General features: G+C 42.3%; 1 protein-coding gene across 4 annotated transcripts; it reads left to right on the top strand.

The window, feature by feature from the left end:
* The first annotated feature begins 60 nt into the window (after positions 1-60).
* On the top strand, positions 61-26,203 carry zbtb16b (zinc finger and BTB domain containing 16b). 4 transcript variants are annotated; one of them, XM_084350842.1, is made up of 9 exons: positions 61-474; positions 3,633-3,840; positions 5,085-6,339; positions 8,794-8,891; positions 10,824-10,931; positions 11,277-11,363; positions 20,239-20,409; positions 21,523-21,690; positions 23,538-26,203. In XM_084350842.1, the coding sequence occupies exons 3-9, from the start codon at positions 5,171-5,173 to the stop codon at positions 23,765-23,767; spliced, it is 2,031 nt and encodes a 676-aa protein (XP_084206968.1). In that variant the 5' UTR covers positions 61-474; positions 3,633-3,840; positions 5,085-5,170; the 3' UTR covers positions 23,768-26,203. The 4 variants fall into 4 exon arrangements, with proteins under 4 accessions (XP_084206968.1, XP_084206969.1, XP_084206971.1 ...); XM_084350843.1 differs by lacking the exon at positions 61-474 and having other exon boundaries at positions 3,385-6,339; XM_084350844.1 differs by lacking the exons at positions 61-474; positions 10,824-10,931 and having other exon boundaries at positions 3,387-3,840.
* Positions 26,204-26,735: the final 532 nt, after the last annotated feature.

Below are 26,735 nucleotides of genomic sequence, written 5' to 3'. Positions count from 1 at the left end.
ATTGGATTCCCCCCCTTTTTTTTTTTGTTTTCGCCATGTCATGGACACACAGGACTATTTACAGAAAGGTTACAGTGCAAACAGGTTATGTTGGGGCTGGAAAATCCTCAGGTTGCTTGTCCCGATAGATGAGGGGGCGAATAAACACGTGTTACATGATGCGTGTTTGTGCAAGAGCAAAGTTAATACTTCCAGCTAGGATGTCAAAATACTAAGTACCAACGAGGGCTTGATATTTTCAGCTGTGATGTGACATGAACCTGCAAACCGGTGCCGTGTCAACAGAGTGTCAACAGCCGCAGCAGCCAGCACTGACCCGGGATGGCATCTCGTCCCTCCCCTCCCTCCCTTACCTCGTTTTTATTCCTCTCCACTGTCTCACCTGTTAAACGCGGACTGGTTCCGACCTTTAAAATCGGCTGCAGTAACCAGTTTGTGCTTCTTATTCCAGGACAACTAACTGGTCCTGACCTGGTAAGGCTGTGAGTAGTTCAGATGCCCTGTAGATGTCTCTGATTGCAGCCCTGATGGAGAGACGAGGAGCAGAGGGCGATCATTTAGAGCCGTGACGTCGCCCCGGCGATGATTTGCAGCCAGTCAAGTCAGCAGCAGGCAGCCGGGACGAGACAGGAAGTTAGGTGAAGTGGCCTTCAAAGTAAAGTAGAGTAAAGAGTGAAACAGGAATTACAAAAAGTTATTTCAATTCAGAGTTGTAACTACCTGTAAGGTCATTTCTAATGTATTTAAACTGGGGAGTTTATTTTTCTAGTGCAAGCAGTATCACCTGCGATGGAAGTAAAGTAAGTACAATTATAAGGTACTCGAGTATTTCCACTTTTTCCTACTCCATTACATTTCAGAGGTAAATATTGTACTGCACTACATTTACACTACTCAAAGTTAGCTTGGGATATTAAGTGTTTCACTTAATTGTTTATGTGACATATCTGAATTTTTAATTTGTGTTTTGTCAATATTTTGGTCCCTAAAAATAATGTGACATGATTAATTTTGAATTGTATTGCACCCATATCACAATATCCCTAATTCTGAGTAGAGTATATGACAGCTTTAGTTACTGCTTTACAGATTATATTTATAATGATATTGTTTTGACTATATAATTCAGTGACAATCAGCTAATAAATTATAATGTATTATTATAGATTAAAACACCTGGGAATAAAGCAGTTAAAATAAGCTTTATCCATCTTTATCAGCCACATTAGTGATGCATGCATATAAATATACACAGAATTATAATACAATAATAATATTTCTGATACAGAAATGAGCCATCCTGCATCATGAGCACGTTTGGTGCTTGAAATATATTTTGATGCCGATACGTTTACTTAACGCTACGAGGCACTTTCATTTGTTGTTGATTCTGGCGGCCTCTTTGAATAAGAAATGATGAAGGAGAAACAAAAGAAACTTTGTGGTCCGTAACCATTAGATTATAGAGCAGCTTCTTTCCTCAGGCTATGATACGCCTCGATTCATCCTCAGCGCTCCGCCAGTAAATAGATTTCCAATTTTATTCAACTTCACCGATCTGGATGAGTCGGAATCTGGCCCACTTACAGGCATTAAAGGTGCAAAATGTCAGAGTTTTAGTTGAAAACACTCAAAAATTAACTAAAAATTGTCAACAGAATGTGAGAAAAATGACAGTTCTGACATCATGATGTCTATGTATTGTGTTGTATCTACTGCAGTTAGCATGCTAACCTGTTAGCCCCGGCCCGTTTCGGTCCAAAGCTCCTGTAACTACTGTTTTGCTAGCTATATTGCTAACTGAGCTAACTAGCTAGCTAATGGTAGCTACAATTCGCAGCAGTTAGCGGTTATTCTGGTGATATGCTGCCCCTCATTTGTTTGGAGTACAAATTGGAGAAGTCGGCAATTTTTACATATTGCACCTTTAATAATAACTATAACAGCCACAGAGAAATAGACTTTTTTTCTGTTTCTTACGTGTCACACTGAGGCATCAGTAGTACGTTGAGTCCGTTTCATAACCAGATAGAAAGTTCTTTGTAGGTTCAAGTTATTTTAACTTCAGGACTTTTACTTGTTACAGAATAAGTAAATAATGATCTGCATCATTCTTTCACTAAATTATTATTAAAATCAAAATCCTGCATTCAAATGTTACTTAAGCAAAAGCAGATACATATTATCAGCTGCATGCACCTAATCACGCAGTATAAGAAGTAGTTATGCAGAAAGAATGGACTCATTATTATATTATTATTGTATTATTATTTATACAGCCACATGTCATTTGATTGACATGTTGCAGCTAATGTTAACTTTTTAATATCATGTTCTCTTGTTTAATCTAGCTTAACATATGTTTTATATGTAAAACATGAATCTGTTTAGTGGAATAAAAGTGTAATGTCCCATAAATGGGTGAAGTACAAGTATCTCAAACTTAACTAAATGTAGATCATTACATTTCACCACTGCTTATAATTTAAAAACTTACACATTAAAAGCATTTTATAGGTTTTTTCCAATATTGTTAGTCACACTACATTAGATTTTCCTGCTTTTAAGTCACATTAAAGTAGGAAAAAAAGTAAAGAAAGAAAAAAAGACGATTCCTGGCAGTGTGGAAAATACTTTGAAACTTTAAATTCAAGAGAAAGGATCACAGAAAAATAGCTGAGCAGTTAACAAACAGCTGAACAGTGCTGGAGGCTGAAGGGGGGGAGGGGATGCTGCGTGTGAACCGGGCTTCTCGACCTCAGCTGACCTCATGGTGAGCGTCTCTAAAGCACTGTAGGTCACCAGGATGCCGCAGCCTTTCTACTTCTGAATTCTTGCCTACTCGGCCGTTTCCATTCAGCAATCATCTGTTCAAATGTCAGAAATTAAACACTCCCACATTTTTTCAAGACAAAAGTTTTTTGTTTTTGTTTTTTTTTAAAACTTTTTTATTCGCTGTATCTTTTACATAGATTTTGGTGACAGTACGAACAGAAAACAAACTAAATTAAGTCACGAGTCATTTTCTTTTATAATCAGAGAAGGCTTAACTTAATATAGGCTACAAATGAAGATAAGCAATACAACATATCTGGAATAAAATCTGAGTTAGAGCATTGACAAGACACATTTGTCTCTCAAGCAAGAATGTTCGTCTCGTTTTTTTTCTTTTCTTGTCATTTCCAACGCTAGAAGTAGATAGATAGATAGATAGATAGATAGATAGATAGATAGATAGATAATTTATTGTCCAGGACATTTGTTGCCACAGTCTGTACCTCCATACATAGACACATACAGTAAATACTGTAAACATCCATAGCACATATACATGAAAGACATCCATGTATAAGCAATATAACATAATATTATAACACAATAATATTAATTATCACTTTTGACTCCAAAATCTGTCATCATTTTAATTTGACAGTCTTAATCTGACCGTTTAATCAAGTTCTCTTAAACCAGGTGAATGTTTTAATTAAGATTGGTTGCTAATGATTTATTAACAAGACACCTCCTCCTCTTCTTCAGCTAATCAGTTCATTTCACGGCTCTTCTTCCTTTCTCTTTCTCAACAATAACACTCCACCTTTTTTTCATCACGCCTCCCATCCTCTTCCCGCTAGACGCGTTTCAACACGTGGTTTCTCAAGACTGGTTTTATTTTGAAAGCGCCACTCGGAAGCGGCGCTGTCCCCCCTCCCGCTGCTTTGACTGTCGCGGCTGGGTGATGATTTGCTTACTTGGAGCAGGACTGAGTTTGGAGCGGGTACTGTGAAATGTGTAAGCATGATGTTGCCCGGATAATCAGCGGAGGACGTTAGGAGAGCAGAGGTAAGAGCAGCTGTGACAGCCGACACTTTGACCGCCCCTGCGTCTTTATTCCACTCTGCTCCGATCCAACTACTTTTCAGTCTCATTTCAACAATTAACATGTTAAATAATGGCAGTTTTTGCGGGCGGGTTGTTATAATTTCGCTCACCAGCACACATGTGGGGATGGATCTAAGTTTGGCTGCAGCCTGATTTAGATTTTACAAACTTGATTACGCACGGAGCGGATCGCACACCGGCCAGTTTCTCCAAAGATTATTCTGGGTTTAAAAATGTGTCATTTTTCAGACATCACGCGTCCACCCCCCCTCCCCTCCTCTCCTCTCCCCTCAAACACCGTGCAGACAGTAAATAAGCGCGTGCGGAGGGTTAATTTGTCGCAATGTGTTTGGATAATACCGGCGAGGTTTTTTGCGCGTCTGCACCTGATGCGCTCTGATGTTGCGGTTAGTTGAGGATGCAGCCTGTCAGCATCACTCGAGGTGCTGCTGAGTGGTCCGACAATACTCATCATCACACAGAAGCCGGATCATCACTCACTCTGTCGTTCAAGGTGTTTAAATGTTGAGGAGAGGAGGAAAGAGAGAAAGGGAAAAAAAACACGTCGCGCTCCATTTTCACGCTCTCATCCATCTGATAGTTTTATAACTTATTTAGGGATTTTTAGCGGAGCTGCTTAATTGTCTCCAACACATCTAATCACGAACGTGCGCAGCCTAAATGAACTAATCAGCCCTCCGAGGCGTTTGTTAATAGCAGGCCTACCTGTTGAGGGCATGTGAGTGAGTGTGTGTGTGTTTGAGAGAGAGAGTGAGAGTGTGTGTGTGTGTGTGTGTGTGTGAGGAGCTTGATAAATTGAACCGTCACCTCTCAGTATGCAGACGTTATTACAGCGACGTGACCGACTCTGAACGAGACCTCAGACTAATCACCTGCAATGGAAACTGTTGCTTTGCCGCTTATCGACCTGTTGTCTGTCTTTGGCTCGTAATTAAAATAAATAAACATGTTTGGGAGCATGAAATAAAATCCCCTGCAGAGATCAAGAGAGGGTTTTTTTTATATTTCTTAGATTTCACAGAAAATATTTTATCAGATGTTTTTTGTTTGATTTTGAAATGATTCCTGCTGACTGACCATGGAGTGGACACTGGAGTTTAATTAACTACCTTTTAGATCACATTGTGAGCCAGACAGCCACTAATGATCCTCTGCCCTCCTCCCCTCCTCCGCCCACACCACAGACCTACAACCAGCTGAAGGCAAGCGAAGCAGCCACACCTCATGCGCGGGCTCAGCAAAGGTCCGAGTGGATACGGGTCTGACAAACATGGGTGTGCTCCAGCTCCACAACCCCACTCACCCCAGCACGCTCCTGCAGCGGGCCAACCAGATGCGCCTCACCGGCACCTTGTGTGATGTCATCATCACGGTGGACGGCCAGGAGTTCCCGGCTCACCGCACCGTCCTGGCCTGCACCAGCAAAATGTTTGAGATCTTGTTCCACCGCAGCAGCCTGCGCTACGCCCTGGACTTCCTGTCCCCCAAGACCTTCCAGCAGATCCTGGAGTACGCCTACACCGCCTCGCTCCAGGCCACCGCCGAGGACCTGGACGACCTGCTGTACGCCGCAGAGATCCTGGAGATCGAGTACCTGGAGGAGCAGTGCTTGAAGGTGCTAGAGACTATCCAGGCGGAGGAGAGCGAGGAGGTGGCGGTGAGGAACCCCAGCTCCGGAGACCACAGTGACCACAGCCGGGCCAGGCACTGGAGGCACATGTTGATGTCCAAGAAGCATTCCATACAGGATGGACCCACCCGCAACTCTCCGACTGCTCTGCACCACCTGGCGCTGTACCACATGGCGGAGAGGAGCTCTCCCGGTCCAGAGTCCGAGGCTGCTCCTGAATTGAGCCCCAAGCTGGACGCAGAGGTCGACATGGAGGGTTCTGAGCAGCCTCGACCAGAGTTATCCGAGGCCTCCTCCCTGGATCCTGCCAGAAGTATAAAATCAGAGAACATGCAGGTGGATGATGCCAACGGCTGCGAGGGCAGGTCCTCCAGCACCGGGGAGGGAAGCTGTGCGTCCGACCAGGCCAGAGACGAGAGTCCGGGGACGCCCCTGAGAGGCAGCGTGATCACCAGCGCTCGAGAGCTGCACACAAGCCCAGAAGACGGGGGACAGGTGGTGGGAAACTCTCTTGACTGTTTCCCGGGGATCTCCGAGAAACATCTGGCCTCCATATACTCTGTCCCCTCCAACCACACAGGGGAGGGGATGCTGCCCGTGTCCGTGTCAGTGGCCCCGTCCCTGGGCGTGCCGCTGGACCCCAGGGCGTACAGCGGCCTGCTGCACCAGGGCTTGCTGCACAGAGAGCTCCTCAGCAGGCTGGGCCAGTTTGCAGCAGGGATGAGGCACGAGGGCCAGGCTCAAGGCCAGCTGTGTTGTGGCGAGTGTGGGCTTCAGCTGCACAGCAGGCAGGCCATGGAGCAGCACAGGTAAAAACATCCATCAACACCACATTTCTTACACTTCCCTGCAGCATCACAGTACATTTGAAATCTATTTTAGTATCTCAATTAATGGAAAATGAAAATAAATTAAAAAAAATGTTAATCCAAAATCTAACAATCACAAAAAGAGGGCACAAAAACAAGACAGCGACACTGACAAAGGTGTGTTGTGTCTAATAAAAGATGTGAGGGATGTGCCTGTGTGCTCGTGCAGTGCGATGAATGAGAGCCAAGTTGTTGATTATGCTGTTAAGAGGAGCATTGGACACGCGTCTCTTGAAATCGTCCTCGGGATCTTTTCCCCCCATCCTGTTAGAATACTTTGAGAGTTAAAAGCTGGAAGGAGCAACAGCAAATATGTTAATTTATTCCCAGGGACACCTGCACTCATGTCTTAACAGTGAGACGTCTCGGGAAGTTTTTCAATCGGGTCTTTGTTAGGGATTTGATATAAAGAGGCCTTGGTGTCGCATAACGCTGTTATTTACAAAGCCTGATTTTTCTAAATTCTGTTTGATTATTTGTGCAGAAGCGTGCCTCACACAACAGGCTGTCTCCCAGGCTATTTGATATGCATTCCTTTGCATCAGCAGAGAGGAGCCTCTCAGCAGGGACCGGGCTGGACGCCTCAGCTCGATGATGGATAACTTCTGCTTCCCGACTCGCTCTGTTGTTTTGTTTTGTTTTTGTTTTTTATTATTGTTTTTTCCTCCTTTATTTACGAGCGTGTCAGTTTAGATTTTGCCACTGTACACAAAAAGTTATTCTAGCTCGATGACAACTCTCATTAGCTTGATTGCAGATGTTTATGATTGTGCGTGCTCGGCAGTGTTTGACTCATCGCTAATCATTAGAAACAAGACAAACAGAGAGCCAGAAAGTCCCGTTATGCAGCTAACACACTCACAGTCTTCCTCTATCGGCGCCTGTGGCTGACATTTCAGCCTCGTGCGACTCCGGAGTTGTGTTAAACCGCCCGGTGAAACAGAGCATCCTGTGGGATATCTAGTGATGCGCGTTTCTTACTCATGGAGACAGGCGGATGTCCGCAGGTTGAAGGAGTTGCATTGGTGGCGCTGCTTGAGGACATAATGAAGTTGCTGTAGGTCTGTAACCAGGTCACTGAGCATACACCTGGTGTGCAGATTGACATTTTGTCATGTTGTTACAGAAGTCTCTCCTGGCACAGTTTTAGCATAAAAAAACTTTTAATTCAACAGATTTTGGTTTTAGAATAAAGGGACAAAAAAATAAAGAAAATTAAAAGAATATTTGTAGTTTTGTCTGACATTAAAAAACTAGAACTACAGCAGTTCAGGTCATTTTAAAGGTTAAAACCTCCGTGAATTATAATTACAGAGATCTTTTGTCTGGTTAAAGACAACTGTTCCGAACTTAAAATCCCTTTATAGGAATTTAAATAATACCATTACAATTTTATGGCATCTTTGCCTTTTCAGACTATTTTTGGGGTGTCTTTATTTTGGTAGAGAGGAGACAGGAAATGAAGGGAGAGCAATGAAATGCAACCAACGTCCCTGGCTAGACTCAGACTTTGTGATTACATGGTCAGCGCCGTGAACCCCCAGGCCATCAGGACGTGCCGTATTTCAGCCTTTTTTTTAAAAGTAGTTTCTGCGAAGAGAAAAAAAATGGTTACATTCAAAATAAAAGCTTTAGGTCTCACATGAACTCTCGAGTAGATTATCATCTTTAAAAAGTCCTCAAAGCCAGAAGCCGTCAGCGCTCTGAAATAATTGTGTTTTCTAAATATTTCAATGTTGATTCGACGTGTGTTAAATTCCATCGCAGGGCCACAGCGTGTGTTTAATAATGGACTCCTGTGAGGCCATTTTCTCTGCTGTTAGCGGGGTGATATAAGGATAACAGTACAGATGCCTCGCATGCTTGGATGTGTGTGATATGATATGATAGGTTTTGCTGCCGGCGGAGCTTCAGCGAATCATCTTCTTTTCTCCTTTTCATTGCAGTTACAGGAGAAGCGTGTGTGTGTGTGCGCATGTTGCGTTGGGATGTGAGTTTGCGCGCACATGCATGGTGTGCGCGTGTGTTTGTGTGTGTGCGTGCCCAGTGTCTTGCAGTGCTGGCGGGTGGAGGCACGCGTATGTCTGCACTCTGAAATTAGCCAGATATCCTATTGTCTGTGTTCTTTTTGCATTCATGCGTTGTGATTCACAACTCCAAGGGCCTCTTACACTAATGATGTTGCATTCAGCGAGGGATTCTTGCCGGAATTAAAACATGCTCCTCTTGTTACGGGGACAATGATGCTTCTGGGTTTGGGAGACCTTACAGAGGGGGAAAAAAAAAAAAAAAAAAAGGCGTAGAAATGAGATACTTCTATTATCACGAGTGCGTTTTTCGCCCTGTTCTCGTCTCTCTGTTAACACGCTCGCATTAATGTTTGTCTTTCCGCAGGAGGCTGCATAACGAGGAGAAGGGCCACGGCTGTGAATACTGTGGCAAACACTTCCAGGACAGCATGCGGCTACGGATGCACATGCTGTCTCACACAGGTACTTAGTAACTCTCACACTCTCATCTCAGAGTATTCAGTGCTTATGAAGCCTCTTGATAGTGCGGCCTTTCAAATGCACCTGTTCATACTACAACCCCCCCCCCCCTCCCCTCCACCTCCTCCTCCTCCTCCTCCTACCAGTTAGTGCTGCTCCGAATACTTGGATCATGCTTTCTTTTCCATGCTTAGGTCTGTGCACCTCTCCCTCCCTCCCTCCCTCCCTCCCTCTCCGTCTCTCCCTCTCTCCCTCTCTCTCGCTCTCCGTTTGAATCGTTTCTGTGTTTTTTCGGAGACTCTGGCAGCTCGCCAGCTCTGCCCCTTCTGAGTGATGACATCATCAGCTGCCGGCAGGCCTGGGTGTTCTGCCAGTGTTCCGAAGCGTGTGTGATGGCTCGCTCGCAGATGTGTGTCCAGGAACACACTGTACCCAAATGCAGACTTAATCAGACCTGACTGCTCTCCCAGCTACTTTATCCAAAATAGAGAAAGAGGAGCGGGGAGGGGGGGTTGGGGGGAGCAGGGGGATGGGAGGAGGAGGAGGAGGAGCAGGAGAGGGGGGGGGGATCAGGGACTAAAAATGAAACTAAAACAAAAACCTCAGTTGGAATATGTGTATAGACAAGGCGAGGTCCCTGTCCTCTCCGCCGTCTCTCTGAGGATTGTTCTGGAATGACATTCTGCTGACAGACGAGAGAGAGAAGCTGCTTCTTTAAACTTCACCTGAGTCGTCCCTTTTTCCTCCTCTGTACCCTCAACATAACCCTAAACACGCGGATTGTCTTGCATTTGCTCTCAGACCTCGACAACGCGCTTTGATTTTCAATTCGCAGTGACATCCACGACAGCGGCACCTTTAACCTAATTTGAATTTTTGCATAAACTCTCCCCATCCCAATGTGTCAACCCATAATACTACAAAAAAAAAAAAGAGATGTGGATCTCATTTCTTTGTCACTGTGTATTTCGGTATAGCAGCCTTAGATCCCGCTGGTTGCTAAGGAGCGAGTGCTCCACTGCTCTAATGGGCTGATTTGGTATTCAGCTCGATGCTGGCTCTTATTTTGGTATGCCAGACAAAGTGTTTTGATGGAGGACGATTGCAGCCGCGTCTGGAGACAGTTTGATGGTTTATGGATGAGAGCACACTCCGTGCCTTTGACTGCACAAGACAATGCACTATGTTCTCTTCTTCCCTTATCACACAATCTCACACAACACAACACACCACACTGGACAGCGTCACACAACATCAGGATCTACAACATTGCTCTAGTGTTACTACTACACAAGACTGCTCTCTACCAAGTTTTATTTTCGCTCCGTGTAACAAAACGCGCCGTTCCAAAACAGTAACAGTTTGTTTTCAAAAATTGTTGTTTTTAGAAAATGAACAGATTGGGGCTTTTTTGTTATTTGTGTGCAGCAATGGGAACAGTGGCACAGTGTCTGAGTATAGAGGCATCGTAAGAGTTGAAAGAGGACCACATTTAGGCTGTAGCGCTCAGAGTTCCCAAAGCTTGTGGGTGTTTTAATGAGTCATTTTAACTTCATTTAAAGCCAGCTGAGCAGAAAATAGATCAGTGAATGAGCCCTGGGCCAGTATGGATCTGCAACCGATTTACATCTCTGTGAGAGCCAACCCACATCCAAACAGCTGTGTGTGCGTGAGAGTGAATGCTTGTGTGTGTGCATGTGTGTGTGTGTGTGTGTGTGTGAGTGTGCGCGCATATCTGTCCTATGTGTCTGTCTGTGCAGGTGTGAGGTGAGTGCAGAACGAGGATTGAACGTTTCTGCAAGCAGTATGCATACTTGTCTCTTTCATGTCCTCATCACAATAGACAAGGGCATTCCAAAGGTGAACTGGGAACTGTAGTTACAGTGTATGCGATGGGATTTGGGGTGTTGACTCTGAACTGTTTTTTTGATAAAGGGATGTGCCGTAGGCGGGAAGCGTCTGCTGTAGAGAGAACACCCAGTCCTTCTGTGGCCTCTCAGGCAGACAGTCTGCTCACTGTTCAGAGACTGATAACAGGGCACGGTAAATAAAACTCTTCAGCTCGGCTCTTTTTTGTCAAGAAGAAGGGCCGTTGCACCCTGTCTGGTGCTTTTGTTTGTCCCTGAGTTGTGTTTTTATGGCGCTTTCCTCTGCTCCATTGTACTCCGCGCATTTGCTTCCTTGTGTTAACACCTGAAAAGCGCAAGTGTGTGACAAGCGAGGCTCTTTGGTGACTTTTGAATTGGGGCGCCTTTGTTCCTTCTCTTGTTGCTTCTGCCACAGTTTCTCTTTAAATGCTAAATTAACTGACTTGCTCTACAATTACAAAAACACATATGTTTACTGTCTGATCAAGAAACCTTCTTATAAATTTGATTTTATCTACAGCTCCCGCAGAGGCGCTGGTGTGTGATCAGTGCGGAGCAACATTCTCTTCAGAGGATGCTCTGGAAGCCCACAGGCAAACACACACAGGTATTTTACAAACATGTGTGCATGCACTAACACTCCTTCCACACACACACACACACACACACGTTCTGTCTAACCTGGGCAGCATGCATCGAGCTGTCGAGTAAGCCGTGACTACAGCACTTGTGATCAGGGGTCTAAACTTGCTTGTCATGCTGGCTGGGTTAAACTGTTCCTGTCATGATGCTCCATAATTTATCAACAGGGAGGTGGGAGGCCCTCTCACATATCACCCACTAATATCTCTTGGCATCCAGACCCACCGCATGCCACTTTGCCGCGGCCGTAGCTTTACAGCGCCAGCATTACAGTTTCACAGACACACTATCCTCACCTCCTGCCTGAGAGCTCCTGTGGAATTATTTACACTCACTCACACACAACACTCGACAACCAGACAACCAGACAAACACCTTTTGTTTTTCATTAAGAAAATGTTCGTATTACAAGCTTTTTTTTTGCCCACTGAGTGTCTGGTGTTAACAGTTGGCATCAGGATGAATCCAAGTATTTTTCCCTCAAAAGTTGTGTTTTTTTTGGCCAAGCGGCTGCACAAACCTGGACGGTGACAAGTGATTTGCAATCTGGGCTCTTATAGATGGAACAACCTGCCAGAGGAGCTAAAGTCGTTTTTAATCTTTTAAATCAATTTTTAATGCCCACACTCCCAGACTGCTGTATTATTAGCAGCAAAGAAGCAAACATTACTCATGTGGCACTTTTCAAAACATAAGTTACAAAGTGTGAAGAGGAAGAGGAAAAGGGATACGAAACACAGACAAGACCTTATATAAAAACAAGGGAAATTAAGTTTAAAAGCATTCAGTTAATTTCAATTCAAATCTTTATTTAGGTCTCGAAAATCATTGAGGTTTCTTTGTCCAGATGCACAAAAAAAGTTTAAAAAAATATTTAAATTCAAACTCAAACAATTGCACACTGAGGTTGAAGTGTTTTGAAGCTATATACAAAGAAAACAAATGGGTTTCAAGAGTAGTAATTGTTTTTAAAACCATCAATAACTATTTGTATTAATATTATCAACAGTGTTATTTTTAGTGGCACTTTATTATTGAAGAAGAGTGATAAGGGGTTTATAAGTTGTCAGTAACGACCTTATTGATAGTTAATAAGTAATTAATGAACACGTTCTCTATGAACTTTAACTTCATCGTCTGTCGTGCAGTCAAGAGAAACATAAAACACACAGACAATAAACGAAGATACATAAAACACAGTAAATTACGTAAAATGTAATTATAAAACATTTAAAGCAAACGCTAATCAAGCCACACAAGCTAACAAAAAAACTATACATCAGTATTAGTAATAATTCCTAAAAATAAATTAAATGTAAGCACACAACCTGGCAACGGCAACATGTTCTTATATTTAACATGTGTTCGTTGGTGTACATTTATCTGCCTACATGTCGAGTTTTGTATTTATAGCACTTAATCAGTCAGGAACCTTCCCATGAAGTGACCCTGACACCCTCTGAAAGAAAGCTTCAAAATGACTTATAATGACTACATAAAACCCTGAAAGACTTCTAATGTCATTTATACCTCAAGGCTGGCTGGTTTATTTTTAAGTAGAGCTGAAATGACTGGTCAATTAATCGATTAGTTGATAGACAGAAGATTAATCAGTAACTTTTACTTTTATAACTGTGTGCTTCGACAACAGTCTTACTAGGTGCTCCCATGTAGTTTATCCTTTACACAGTGTTACTATCACCTGTTAGCAATGAACCTGTTTACATGAGGAATGATCCAAACAGGTGTTTCTGGAGCCTTCCACGACTGTCGCAGTCTTTTGTTGCTCCTGTCCAAACTCGTTTGAAACATGTTGCTGGCATCAAATTCAGAATAATCACATATTCATACAAATCTTGTTGATGAGGTAACATATTAAATATATTATCTTTGTACTATTTTCCAATTGAGTATATGTCAAAAAGGATTAGGATCATATTCTGTTGGGGTTTTACTTTGTACTGCATCCTGCCTCTCTTGTGTCAATGTTTGCAGGTGTTCTTATCCTTCTATGGTAGAAAAATGAATATCTTAAGGGTTTTTGGACTGTCAGGTGGATACAGCATGAAACTTGGAGACATAGCCTTGGGCTCTGGAAATTATGATGGGTACTTTTCACACATATCAGACCAAACAATTAAACGATTGATAAAAATGGCGATCTGCAGATAAAGCGATGATGAAAGCAATAGTTAGTTTCAGCTAGGGCTTAATGTCTTTGTGGATTCAGTCGATTATTATCTCGATTATTCAATGAGTTTTTTGTAGGGCTGCTCGATAATGGAACATTTTTTACATTGCAGTATTTTGGTATTTTTGATTTTGTGATGTGAAAAATATCAGGAGTTTTCACCGCATAACCTGAATAGCTCTTTTTGGAAATAATCATTGTAGAGTCATTGGGGCGATCAGGGAGTGCATTTTATGCATGACCCTCAGAAGCAACAAGGTCCCATGTGTCCAAGAGCCCTTAAATCGGATGAAATTATTCAATAGACCAACTTCTCTTGTAGATTAGTCATGGAAAATGTGAACCATGCAAGTTTTCCTTTTGTATCAAGCAGTAAAAAAGTTGCAGCATGACATCTTTTGAGTTAATTTGCCTTAGTCTACATTGTGATGTCAATGCTGAAACAATATAAAGTGCAGCCCGAGTTGTTTAGTCGATAAATGTTAAAAAACATTGATCAGTTTCCCAAAGCCCAGGATGACACCCTCAGATGTTATGTTAATGTTAAAAGATATTCATTTTGCTATCATAGAGGAGTAAACAAAACATAAAATATTCACATTTAAAGGGGCACTATGTAGTTTTAGAGAAGAAATTCAAACTCAGAATTTTAATATTTACAATATTAATGAGGTAATAATACAAAGTCAGAAATATTTATTTTTTCCATTAGTGAATAAACAAGCTGTTGTCAGAGGAAAATAAGGTCCCCAGAACACTGTTTGAAGCTAGAAAGGTGGCAGGGTCCGCCACATATAAACAAAGTAAAACAGTTTGAAATTGTGTTGCTCAGTTTGTTTATTCAGTCATGAAAACAAAGAGTTTGTTTATTTAGTTTGTTTTCTTAAAACATACTCAAACCGATTAACATCAAAATAGTGTTTAATTAACAGTTGACAACTAATCAAATAATTGCTGCAGTTCTAGTTGCAGCTTTATTTTGGAGTTGACAAACCTATGACCTATTTTTCAACTTTATAATAATAATAATATAAATAAAAACATCAACATGATTATTGTGAGTTCTGTATTATAACAGCTTCTTTAAATCATCTGAATTAGTTTATTGCCTTTGATAAAATCATTGCTGACAACCTTTAAAGCCTTTTATAAGTACGTGTTGTAATGAAGTGCCACTTTTCTCTAGAATATTACCCCATTAGCTTGAAGTGAGAAAGCTTTCACAACAAGCGTTTGACTCAAACCTCTCCAGCTGTGAAAAAAGCCGTATTGTTGTCAGACGGTACATATGCCTGGCAGTGTCTGAATCCACACCTTTTCTGCTACTGTCAGAGAAAGGTGATAACCCTCTCAGGAGCATTGGCATGTAACTGTAACTCCAGGTGGCACACACAGTATGAATACTTAATGGATGTGGACATGGAGGGGTGTTAACGATGCCCAGAAGTTTCTACCCTCATCTCCCCGAGTTGTAAACACCCAGAGCTCGGTTTCAGCTTGGCAGTGTATCCAGAGCAGGCTACAGGAGGGCATTACTCTCTCATTTTGTCGTGATCTCAGCGCGCTCTGCTGTGACGCATGACCCTTTTTACTGACACTTATGGCAGCTCTCACAGCCGACATGAGCCACAGGTAATTTAATCAGCGGCGTTGAGGTTATGCGGGGAAACGTTGCTCCGCCTCAATGCAAAGATTTACAACCTGCGTATTTAATTCCCCTAAAAAACACAGGATTCTTTCAGCGCTTTAGTGCCGATCGTGCAGCTCGGCTTTAATTTGCCATGTGGCATAACCAGTGAGCCAAATGAGTTTCCTCTTAGCAGATTAACACTTGTCAGACCTCAGCAGCTGCAACACTGCTGTCCACCTACTCTGGAGGGCAAATAATACTACTTTTGGGGGACCTTACTCTGGAGCAATTTGGCAACACTGACTACAGTTAAAGTCTCTTTAAGCGTTTTGATATGTCAGAGGTGAATGGCCGTGGGTTGCTGGAGTTAGAGATCAAAGAGGGGGGTGTTGGGGGAGGGAGGTTAGGGGCGGAGTGGACTGTGGGAAGAGAGGGGGGTAGGGGGTATGTGAGGACTTCCTGAGGGCAAGAGGATTGCTGCTGGTGTTGGATGCCAGGACTGAGAGGAAAACAACATCATGTGCTGCTGTTTACTCCTCACCACAGCACTGTCATAGTCTCCTCTGACCTACTTGTCAGAGCCCAAAATAAAAGAATGGATCTGTCTCCGAATTGCTCTCACAACAAAGGGGTTTGTTTCATCAGAGCAAGTCAAGGCTCTGGGGCACCGAGCTTTCAATTTTGGAAAACCCAAGACTGTAGCTTATCTCCAGCACGCACAGAAATCGACTGTATATGCTTCAAACCATGCTGGCCGACCATTTTGCCACCTTGCCTTCAAGGCAAAGGCCGTAAGAGTGCTGCCTTTGTGTACTCACAGCAGCTGCACTGCTGCTGTTTCCACACATTACAGGCTGCTTCATCAAGTGAATAATATTACCTTCTGTCTGAGCCCTAATTAAACAGTCCTTTAGTCCATTCAGATACAGCTCGGGTTTTATAATGCAGCCCTCTTAATGCAGACCTTTTAGCTCGCCTAATTGCGTGTCCGTCATACTGCACCCTCTTGTTAATACCCAGTTGTAATTCATACAAGCCTTAAACTGAGTTGAACTGTGCTCTCTTTGGCCATTGTGCCCCCAGTATTTATTTGCACTGACTGCCGTGATACACAAAGCCCCTGGTTGCCAGTGAAATACAGTAGATAAAGAATAATATTGTAAACATTCTAGGAATCGAGGCGAATGAAACAGCGCGTGACCTCAATGAACCGATCCATGGAATGGTGGTTAAACATGAGCAACGTATCTCTTGTTGCATTAATTATTAAGTCGGTTGTTCTTCACTCGGGTAGATTAGCAGTCTACTGATGAGCGCCCGGGGTTGTTTAAGGTACTGTAGTGTTTGTGTGTGTGTGCGCTTCTGGGTTTGCCACATCTACAGGGAGCCGCTGTCTGCATGAACACTTACAGTAGCATGAATGCACAGGGTCATGTGAGGTCCAGCACGTAATGTAGCCTGCATGACTGTGTATGTTTAACTGAGTCATATCAGGGCGCCTGCAGACAGAGTGCACACTGTATAGACGCTGAGCCGTAGGACATGGTTTCTACTATAGCTGGTAGACATGATGTAATGTCACAAATTGTGACATTTGTGGAGATTTGTTTGGCTGTTAAAAGTTTTATTAAAATACAGCCGATACTTTTTAAAAATTACAGTTAAAATGATTTGTTTTGTTTCAGCAGATATAAAAGACACACATTATTCACTAATCAATCAGTTTAATTGCCGGGCTCAGGACGCTGAAGTTAAGATTAACACAGGAGAAATTATACAGATTTGCGGTCGTCACTGAATACAATCTCTTGTTCAATTTGCAGTGGGTTTACTCCCAGATTCTCAGGGTGGGAAAACTTTTGTTTGCCGCTTGAAAAGAAACAGGCTGCGCTTATTTGTGAATGAAGGGATTAGCTTGAACACTTCACCCCAACAAGGACCATGATCCTATCTGGTTGCCTAGACACATGGTTTTGTTTCTTAGGCAGCGTGAGAGCGTGGCTGGCTCCCACCTCACTTGGACTGAATAAGTGGCAGATGTATGAAGGCAGACCATGTTAAATCACATGAGCATACACATGGTCTTAGTGGAGATATGCTGGAATAGCATAACAACCTCAAACCATCCTGAATCACCAGCCTAATTATGCATTAGACAAGCAGCTCAGTGATATAATGCACACGGCAAATGTTTATATTTTCTGCCTCATAGAAGAATCTCTTGAAAGTAAATCATTATTCCCACTGTTAAGGCTCCCTCCCACTAAACACAATGCTCAGTCAACTCTCCAGCCTTTGAGGAATACCATTGATTACATGGTATTTACCCCATTGAGGACCAAGGGTCAGGGGTCATCCTGTGCCTTAAAACCCAAATCCCAGGCCCATTGTCTGGTTAAGGGTGAGAAAGCAGGGGGCAATGACAGCCAACTTTAGGGCTTATTCTCTCATAAAGAAGCTCCTCTGCACTTATTACCAAAGCTTACTGGAAAACTCTACAACTGCAAATCCTTTTTGTTTGAAAAGTTAACAGAGCGCAGCGAGGCGAAATGCCACCACTAACACACACAAACACTTCCCTGCCTCCGAAGGTTTTTTGTTTACACTTCAAGATATTATTTGTTATTTTTGTTTTCCGCGTCGGCTGCGCGGAATAAAACCCGGGAAAAAAAACGACTGCTGAGCTGTTGTCACCGTGTGTCAACCTGAGATCAAGAGTGAGATTCTTGTGACAGAATATTTGTCATATTTCTTTACTCAAGTTTCAGTATTGTTGGTGACAGAGGGATCAGGGTATACATCTGCAAGAGTGTGCGAGTGTGTTGGGGAGTAAGGCTTGCTTTGCCTCCACAAAGAAGCCGGGATGTTAAAACTTTTAGACGCAGACAGAACAAAGTACGCAGGCTGCATCGAAACAAGCATTTACAATATATGATATTTAATAAAGCGAGAGTAGAGAGAGGGCTGATTAAAGTAGCTTTGAAGTGTCTACAAGGTGAATAATATGTTATTCAGTTGGTTGAGGGCTCTGCTCGGCTGTGCCTGCAGCTAAACTAACCTGGACACATTGGAACAGAAAGTACTCCCCCTGCTGGCTGCAGCCAATACTACCACAGATAAAGTGGATCAAGGCAGCACATCACAGGTCATGCAGAGACTGCATTTTGTGCTTCTGAAATGTCTTTAGATAGATCATTATCCAGACTCCGCTGTTGCATACTGGCTTTAGTGAGGTATGACTCAGGCAGAAAGTGAAGCTGGTCAGACAGTGAAAGGATTTCCTGTATGGTCAGCGGATAAGGGGAGTGGGGAGGGCGCAGAGGCGTTGAGAATGCAGCTTCTTTTGTCTTCAACTAAAATATTGTGATCCGTGGGTGAGAAAGGGCCTTGGTCATTAGGCGACAGCATAAAGACAGGGATTGTAGGAGTTGCGTGAGGAGCCTATGACTAATGGGCTTGGTCAATGAGGGCCTGGACCTCTTTGTGTGCCCTTTGTACAAAAGTCCACAGGCTAAAGCCTCTGAACAGGTGCAGTTCATTCCAGCGGATCGCCTCCCTGCAGGATTGTTAAGATCAGGGAATGTCTTTCATCCTGTCTTCTTTCTGTTAATGATTACGAATGATCAGTTCTATTAGTGCCATTGAAAAAAAAAAAAATTCGAAACTAGGCTCAAAAAGAAAACCCCATAATGTCGAGAGAAGCTTTGTCATTTTATGCCAAATTGTACTTATCCGTGAAATGTGAAGTCTAAAAAGGGCGTCTTGCATTATGTTGTGCAAATTGTGATACGTGGATTAGTAAACAATACACAGTGAATGTTTCTGATTTATCCCTGAAAATGTGAATTTGCCTGGTTTGTTTCTTTTTCTCTCCACTTTGAACAGGCTTGTCTGTTAACTTGATAGAACCTAAAGCGAGTGTCTGACACTCTTCCCTCTTAGTATGAGTGTGCTGTATCCCTTTCCCTGCGTTAATTCCAATTTAATTGCCAGTTGCCTCAAGGCACTTCAATAACAGTAACAAATGATTTGATTTAGTGGACCTCATCAGACTGCATTTTAAATGCGACACAGCAACCCCACTTGAATTCCAATGAAGTGCTGGCACAGTCCTCTGTTTACTAATGATCCTCCGCTGGAGATGTCTGATTGAATCTGAGTCAGGAGCAATGGGACCTGCTAGCATTGTAAATGATCTGCAACCTGAGCAGACAGAGAAATAAGGACCTCATAATCTCACATTAAAGCCTCACTCTCCAGGACATGCACGTTATATCCAATGCAGCTGATTAACCAGCCCCTCAGTCTTACCACACATATGAATTTGCATCGGTCTGAATGCCAGAACGGATTTGAGTGCTGGCGTACACAGCCTGTAGATCAAGTGTTGACTGTATGACAGCCAATGGATCTTCTTCACATAGCCATTTTGACTGGAGCTACCCTGCCAGCGTCTCCCTATCTGTATTCCTCTCCACACTCTGTGCAACAGGAAAGCAGCCCCAAAGAGATGCCAGGTCACACACAGGATTAAACTGGATTGTGTTTTTTCCTGCAGTCCTGCCTTTAATGGCTTGATATCACTACTTAACATTCTGCACGGAGCGCATAGTGTAGGCATCATTTAGGGTGGAGCTACTATCAGCCGCTCTTTGAGCACAGAGACAGAGGACTTCACAGGCTGGAGCTGACTCCTGATGGGGAATGAAGAGAATAATTACACATCTAACACACCAGGAAGGAGCCATTGATTGTGTGATTGGCATGCTGTGCATTGTGTGGGAAATTCTTAAAGAAAACAATGACTTTCATGGTTTAAAATAGAACGTATAAAGACTCACAGTTGAAAGTGCCTCTGGGCTTTTAGGGGAGTTAGTTTAGGTAGAGGCACTTGCTCTTTGAAAGAAGCTTTTCCCTCAGAGGACTCACACAAAGTTGAAGTGACCCAGTTTCCCCACTTAAGGCCCTGTCTGTGTATGGTACTGAAATAACTGTGTCTGTGTCTTGTGCGTTCTCCAGGGACTGACATGGCGGTGTTCTGTCTGCTGTGTGCAAAGCGCTTCCAGACCCAGAAGGCCCTGCAGCAGCACATGGAGGTCCACGCAGGCATGCACAGCTACATCTGTAGCCACTGTGAGCGCCCCTTCCCCAGCCACACCACCCTCAAAAGACACTTGCGCTCGCACACGGGTAAGAAACGGATGGTTTGCACCATCGCGAGTTATCTGTGGCGCTATCTCCTGTCATGAAACATAAATATGTGGTGTAAACACGTGTGGTGGAAAGAGACAAAGACGGCTGTATTTATTTTGGTATATGGGTTAATTTCCTTAGGTTACTGGCTTTAAGGTTTTAGTCAATTTGCATGCATCCTCTCCCACCCTCCTTTTCCCGTTCTCTATAAGATGACTCACCTCTCTGATGACAGCACTGTACCGTTATGGCCGGTGCATATTTTGGGCAATTTCATCCTGTTTATATTTTGGGTTCTTAGACAGCCTTTGGGCTTCTGCAATTCACGGCTGTCAGTTCTAGTGTGGTTCACCCAAAATGATAGAGGAAACCCAAATAAATATTGAAGGAAAAGCAAATGGAAATGACTTGTCTGTGTGTTCTACCGAGGGTGAGTCTTGGTGCCGCAGGAGACGGAGAGATATTTACTGAAAAGATGTCCCCCTTTCTTCTTTTACCTTAAATAACACTCCCAGCTGTCACGACGGCTTGATGTCTAGACAGGAGAAATACATAATTGATGTGAAGAGACAGAAGTGAAGGGAGTTTTGGCCATGGCAGCGTATCTTGTTTGTATGCCATTCTGCTTGGAAGTAACATTTTGTAAATGTCATCTGCTCCACAGTGGGGTGGGGGATTGGGGAGAATCGGCCTGTAATGAGGAGAGCAATGTATCCTCTGACTTGGCTGTTGCTGTGGACACTGAGATAATGAGGCACATAGGTCATTGGAGATGAGTCAAATCCTCAGCCTAGGAGAGAAATAGATTAACTACAGTATAGAGAACAGAGCAGCACATGCCTGAAGGGCTTTTATTAGCTATTAGCAGACAGCCAAGAGGAGTGTCCTCGTGTCATAACATTAGCAACGTCTGAAAGCACATTATTTCCCCCCGCTTGATATGCATGTGCAGAAAGAGCTCTGTGACTGTTTGACCTATGCGGCTACATATGAACCATACCATGTCGTGCCAAGGATAAAGTTAGCCTTTGACGCGATCTCACGATAATGGGGCTGCTGTGTGTTGGTGTTGTGGCTGCCGCTGCTGTTGTGACACGACTGTGTTTTCAGGCGATCACCCGTTTGAGTGCGAATTCTGCGGGAGCTGCTTCAGAGACGACGGCACGCTGAGGGGCCATAAACGCATCCACACAGGAGAGAAGCCTTACGAGTGCAACGGCTGCGGGAAGAGGTTCAGCCTCAAACACCAGCTAGAAACACACTACCGTGTACATACAGGTGAGAGCTCCCAGACGTTAAATAGTTCCCAGTGAAGCTGCTTTTTTTACTGCTGTTTGAGAATGCTTGAAAACTAGAGTGCCAAGGTTTTTTTGGAAAATTGCAACTAGATATATTTATGACCCGTTTTTAAAGATTTACATCATCAGTCGGAACAAATTCACTTGAAGCTGAGTGCCACCGACAGGCCAGCGAACTCAGAAAAATACTGAGAGTCAGACTAATGCATTCACGACTTTGGACTTTTAAGGAGACTTTTATGTGTCCTAGAAAAAAATATAATTTTAAGAGTATAACAGCTGCATTTACAATAAAGGACATTAATCCTAACCATTTAATTTTGGTAGTTTAGCAGCTTTTAAAACCGCATGTGTCTTTATATTTAATCACTTTATATCACTACCAAGCTTTGGGAAGAAGCAGGGGGGATTCAACACATGAAAAATGGTGTCAAATGTCTAAGACACAATGTACCGCCGCAAAACCAAACATCAGTATGGAGCGAACGTAGCTCGCTTTCTCTTTATGACTCAAAATAAAAAGAAAGCAACTTGCTGCGCTCTGTTGGAGGCTGTGTGGGAGCACAGAGTTCTGACCACTCTGTTTTCTGGACCTGTATGAAGATAATGTTTATATTGGGAAAATATTAATGCTGCTGTTGAAAAAATATTTTGGGCTACAAAATCCCCAACACCTGCTTTGTGATGTATCGTGGGAACACTGAGAGAATATTTCTGCTTGACTAAAGTTTTGCTTGCAACAAGAAGGAAAGCCGTTACCAGGAATTAAGGATATTGTATTTTTAAAAAGGAGTTCATAACTTGCAGTTAATGCACACCTGAGGGTAAGACAGGCTGAGATGTGGTGAGCAGAGACGGATGATTCATATTTCACAGCTTTAATAAGATGCGTTGTGTTGAAACTTTTTACCTCCTCTTTTTCCTTCTGCTGCTAAAATTTCACAAATAACGATAAATAGCCGATAAACATAAATTTCTTAATATCGGGCCGATAATTTATTGGTCCAATATATAAATTATTCATCCCGACAAGTAAATATTACAAAACAGGAAGAGTGGCTGGAAAATGTTGGAAAATCCCCCCCAAAAATACAATAACTGAATAAAATCATAAAATAAAATTTGTGTTCATATTGAAATATATTCATAAACCTTATTATTTTTTAATTAATTCACTTTTTTTTGTTTTCATTTTTGTTTGGCTTCCTGTATTATTAATTATTAGTATTATTATTATGATTATAGCCCAACCAATATATCCAGTGGTCGATATTATGGGCCTATCACAGATATAGAGGTATCTGCAGAAAAAGATACTTGAAATCATTTATAATTATTTAATTTCCACTGCCCTGATGTCACTTTAGACAATAAAGTTTATTGTTGAAACTGTTAAATATCCTGCCTGCGTTACATATGTTTCCCACATTTGAGGGATCATTGCAAAAAATCTGCCTCAAAAATTGAGTATTGGTCTGGCTCTAATTATTATTATGATTATTATAATAATAATTATTATTAAAGAACCATCGAATTAAATCATAGAGATGCAGCTCTACATTTTATTTCAGGTTAGATTTAACTGACTTGCAATCTGACTCCTCGCTGAGGTCAGAGACAAACTGTGGATGACGCTCACTGGACAATATCTAATATCGAACTGAAGGCAAACCGATATAGGTCTAATCCTGCCGCACAAACAGACAGACAACACACAATACGACAGTGGACAGTACAGTGGACTGAAGTCAAGGTGAATCCCATTTCACCTGGCAGGCCTCTGACTCCGGGTCTACAAGGTTAATGCTCTGTTGTTGAATTTTTCAGGTGAGAAGCCATTCGAGTGTAAGCTGTGTCACCAACGGTCCAGAGACTACTCGGCTATGATCAAGCACCTGCGCACTCACAACGGAGCCTCTCCGTACCAGTGCACCATCTGCCAGGACTTCTGCCCGAGCCTGGCCGCCATGCAGAAGCACATGAAGGGCCACAAACCAGAGGACGTGCCGGCGGACTGGAGGATAGAAAAGACTTACCTGTACGTCTGTTACGTCTGAGCAGGACTTGGACCCAACGCACAGTCTCTCTCTCACACACACACACACGTTGTCAGTGTCGGGTGAAGACCTCGTAACTCCAGTGTTGCTGATTTTTCATGCTGAAAGATTACGTGTTTCTCTAGGTTTAAAAAAAACAACAGACTCTTTTTGGATAGACTGAAAAATGCATTGTGGGAAGTTGTCATTCTTAGGAGATACAAGGTTTTTACCTGACAGCAGAGACATGCAAGCACGAATACAAAATGTGTGTACCCGCTACACTAGGGCTGCTACTAATGATTAATTTCATTGTCAATTAGATTATTTTTTACTACTTTAGTGATGAATCTGAAAAAAAAATGTCAGAAAATCGTCACATTTTTGGTGACTGCAAATAACTCGTTGTGTCAGACCAACAGTCCAAAGAGATTCAGTTTATAAAGATATAAAACAGAGAAAAGCAGCAAATTCTCAGAAGCAGGAAACTGAAAAACAATCCACGATTCACCCCGAAATTGACTCAAACGTTCAGCTGATGATACAAATTGTTGACATCTCCTTATCGTTTCAGCCCTAGTGCACACAAACGTACACACACACACACAGTTTTGGTAATAACTGTATCCCTAATGGATCCACTGTGGGTTAAAAATCGATGCCACAATGGCTGCGACTGCTGACCTGTACGTGTAGCAGGAGCTTGTTTTTTTGTTTTTGATTGATCCGCTAAACCATCAGGCAAAACCTGAGTCATCTTCTATGATTGTGCCGTAGATGTTGAAAATAATTCCACGAAGGCTTGATTGGCTGAACCTTTGCAACACTTTCTCTCTCCTAAATTCCTGTGACTTCTCAGTTTTATTTTCTGCTGTTGGATTTTTATTTTGGAGTTGTTTATTTTCTGCATGTTTTACTTGAATGGCTGCCACGTTTTGACCTCATAAGCTTGATCTCTTTAATTGCCTTGTCTTTCTTGCAGTGGGTGTTATTGTTTTTCGAGGTAGCTGGCTTACAATTTGAGTTTCTCTCCTGCAATGTAATAGGGTTTTTTTTTTTTTTTTTGCTATTTATATGTTGTTTATTTGTTACCAAATATGTGCTGGTTTTTCATCACACAGTCGAGCGTCTCTTGGGATGATTTTTCTAGTAGAGCAAGCTCTACCTCTCCTCACTTTTCACCGTTTGTTTTAAGACCTACTGCAAATTATTCACCCATCAGTAGTTTTTAATTTTCTAACAAACACACCCTGATTTAAATGGTCAAACAAAAACAGTGTGTAAAAAAAAAATGCCTCAACATGGCTTTTATGTGTAGTTTTTTATCATTGACTATATATAGATGTCTTATAAAAATCACAGAATCAGAATTTTCTAGGAGAAAAACTGAAGAAAAGATGAAACGATGTTGTTGTTTGTTTTGTTTTTTTACAAAACCTGAAAAGAAAAATTCTGACATTGAATCACTATGAGCAGGTTATTGTCAGTTAATAGTGTAGCTGTAATGTACAAACTGTCATGGTATGTTATTCCCTTATGTGAGCCTAACACGGGCCTTATAGATTTAAACATGTTGTATTTTTGTATTACAGTAATTTGCTATCTGTTTACATTTGGTATGATTTGAGAAAACATCTTAATGTGTGTGTTTTATAAGTCTCTGATTTGATTAAGATCTCCCTCCCTTGTGCCTCTTTTATAAGTAGAGCATCGATGTGCTTGAGTACATGGGTCTGTGCTATTGGTAGTTGTTTCTGGGTGTTTGTTTATTGTTACTTAATTAAAGATAGACTGCCATGTTAGATCCACTTTGTCTGAACATTGCAACTGGAAGCAACATACTGTGATAGTGGCTGATCCTCTGAGACAAGCGTGTACTTTTACATCAAAAAAAAAAAAATTTGCTTGGAACTTGTTATCCAATTGTTCCCTTCAAAGTGACAACGGGCTGAGGTCTCTGGATGAAAAACAGTGTGTACAGCAAAACTTGGCGTCTGTGGGCATTACCAATGCCTTCTTAAGTAGCCAACAACACTCAGTGCCATGAAAAACACACATTCACTGTATCTATTCTACATGAAACATGCACTATAAACTGGATTTCCTCGGTGGACCAAAAGAAATAGAGCACTTTTGTTTGAAAAGGGTTTTTTCTTTGATCTTTCTATGTTGTGATAATGCAGATGTCCTTTTATTTGATGTGTCCTAGAAGGATGTGATTAGCATTGTTTAGATTATGTCAATGTCTGTCTACCTCAGGGCCAGATCAAAGCTTGACCTGGTATCCAATCAGGGTTGTTCTTCTTGCCATGTGTGCAGTAAAATCCCTCTTCATTACAGCTTTGTAACACAGTGTGTGAAAGTGTTTTCTCAGTGTGGATTCAGGCACAACTCTGTATGCGTCAGTGTTCGGTGGCATGGTTAAAAAAAGAATAAAACAAGTTACTATTTTATGCATCTCGTCTCATTTGCCTGCTGTTTCTGCCGCCTGCATTCAACAGTGAGTCTGTGCGACTCTGTGCATCGCAACCTTTCCTGTCCCCTACAGCCCCTCGCTGATGAGCTCAGCTCTTCTTTGACACCCATTACGTTCCCGATGTGTTTGTTTGAATTGATTTTAAACCCGATGTTATTTAACACAATTCATTCTATACAAGTGGATAATGTTGGGCTATTTCTTCGTTCAACTGAACGCTTAACATTTAGATTGGTCTGGGCAAGTTTTCATTCATAGCCCACTTCTACCACTGTGACTGGCAGTTGCTGGGCCTTTCAACAATTTAGCCATAGCAATTTTGACTATTTAGCCTTTACTTTTAGCTATTTCAACCATTTATCCTTCACTTTTATCTATTTTAATCATTTAGCCTGTTACTTTTAGCTATTTCAACCATTTATCCTTCACTTTTATCTATTTTAATCATTTAGCCCATTACTTTTAGCTATTCTAACTATTTTACATTAAGCTATTTTGACCATTCAGCCCGTT

The sequence above is a fragment of the Pagrus pagrus genome, assembly GCF_965226575.1.
Source record: "Pagrus pagrus genome assembly, chromosome: 4".
In the NCBI taxonomy this organism is placed as follows: Eukaryota; Metazoa; Chordata; class Actinopteri; order Spariformes; family Sparidae; genus Pagrus; species Pagrus pagrus.
This window is presented reverse-complemented; position numbering and strand designations above follow the sequence as displayed.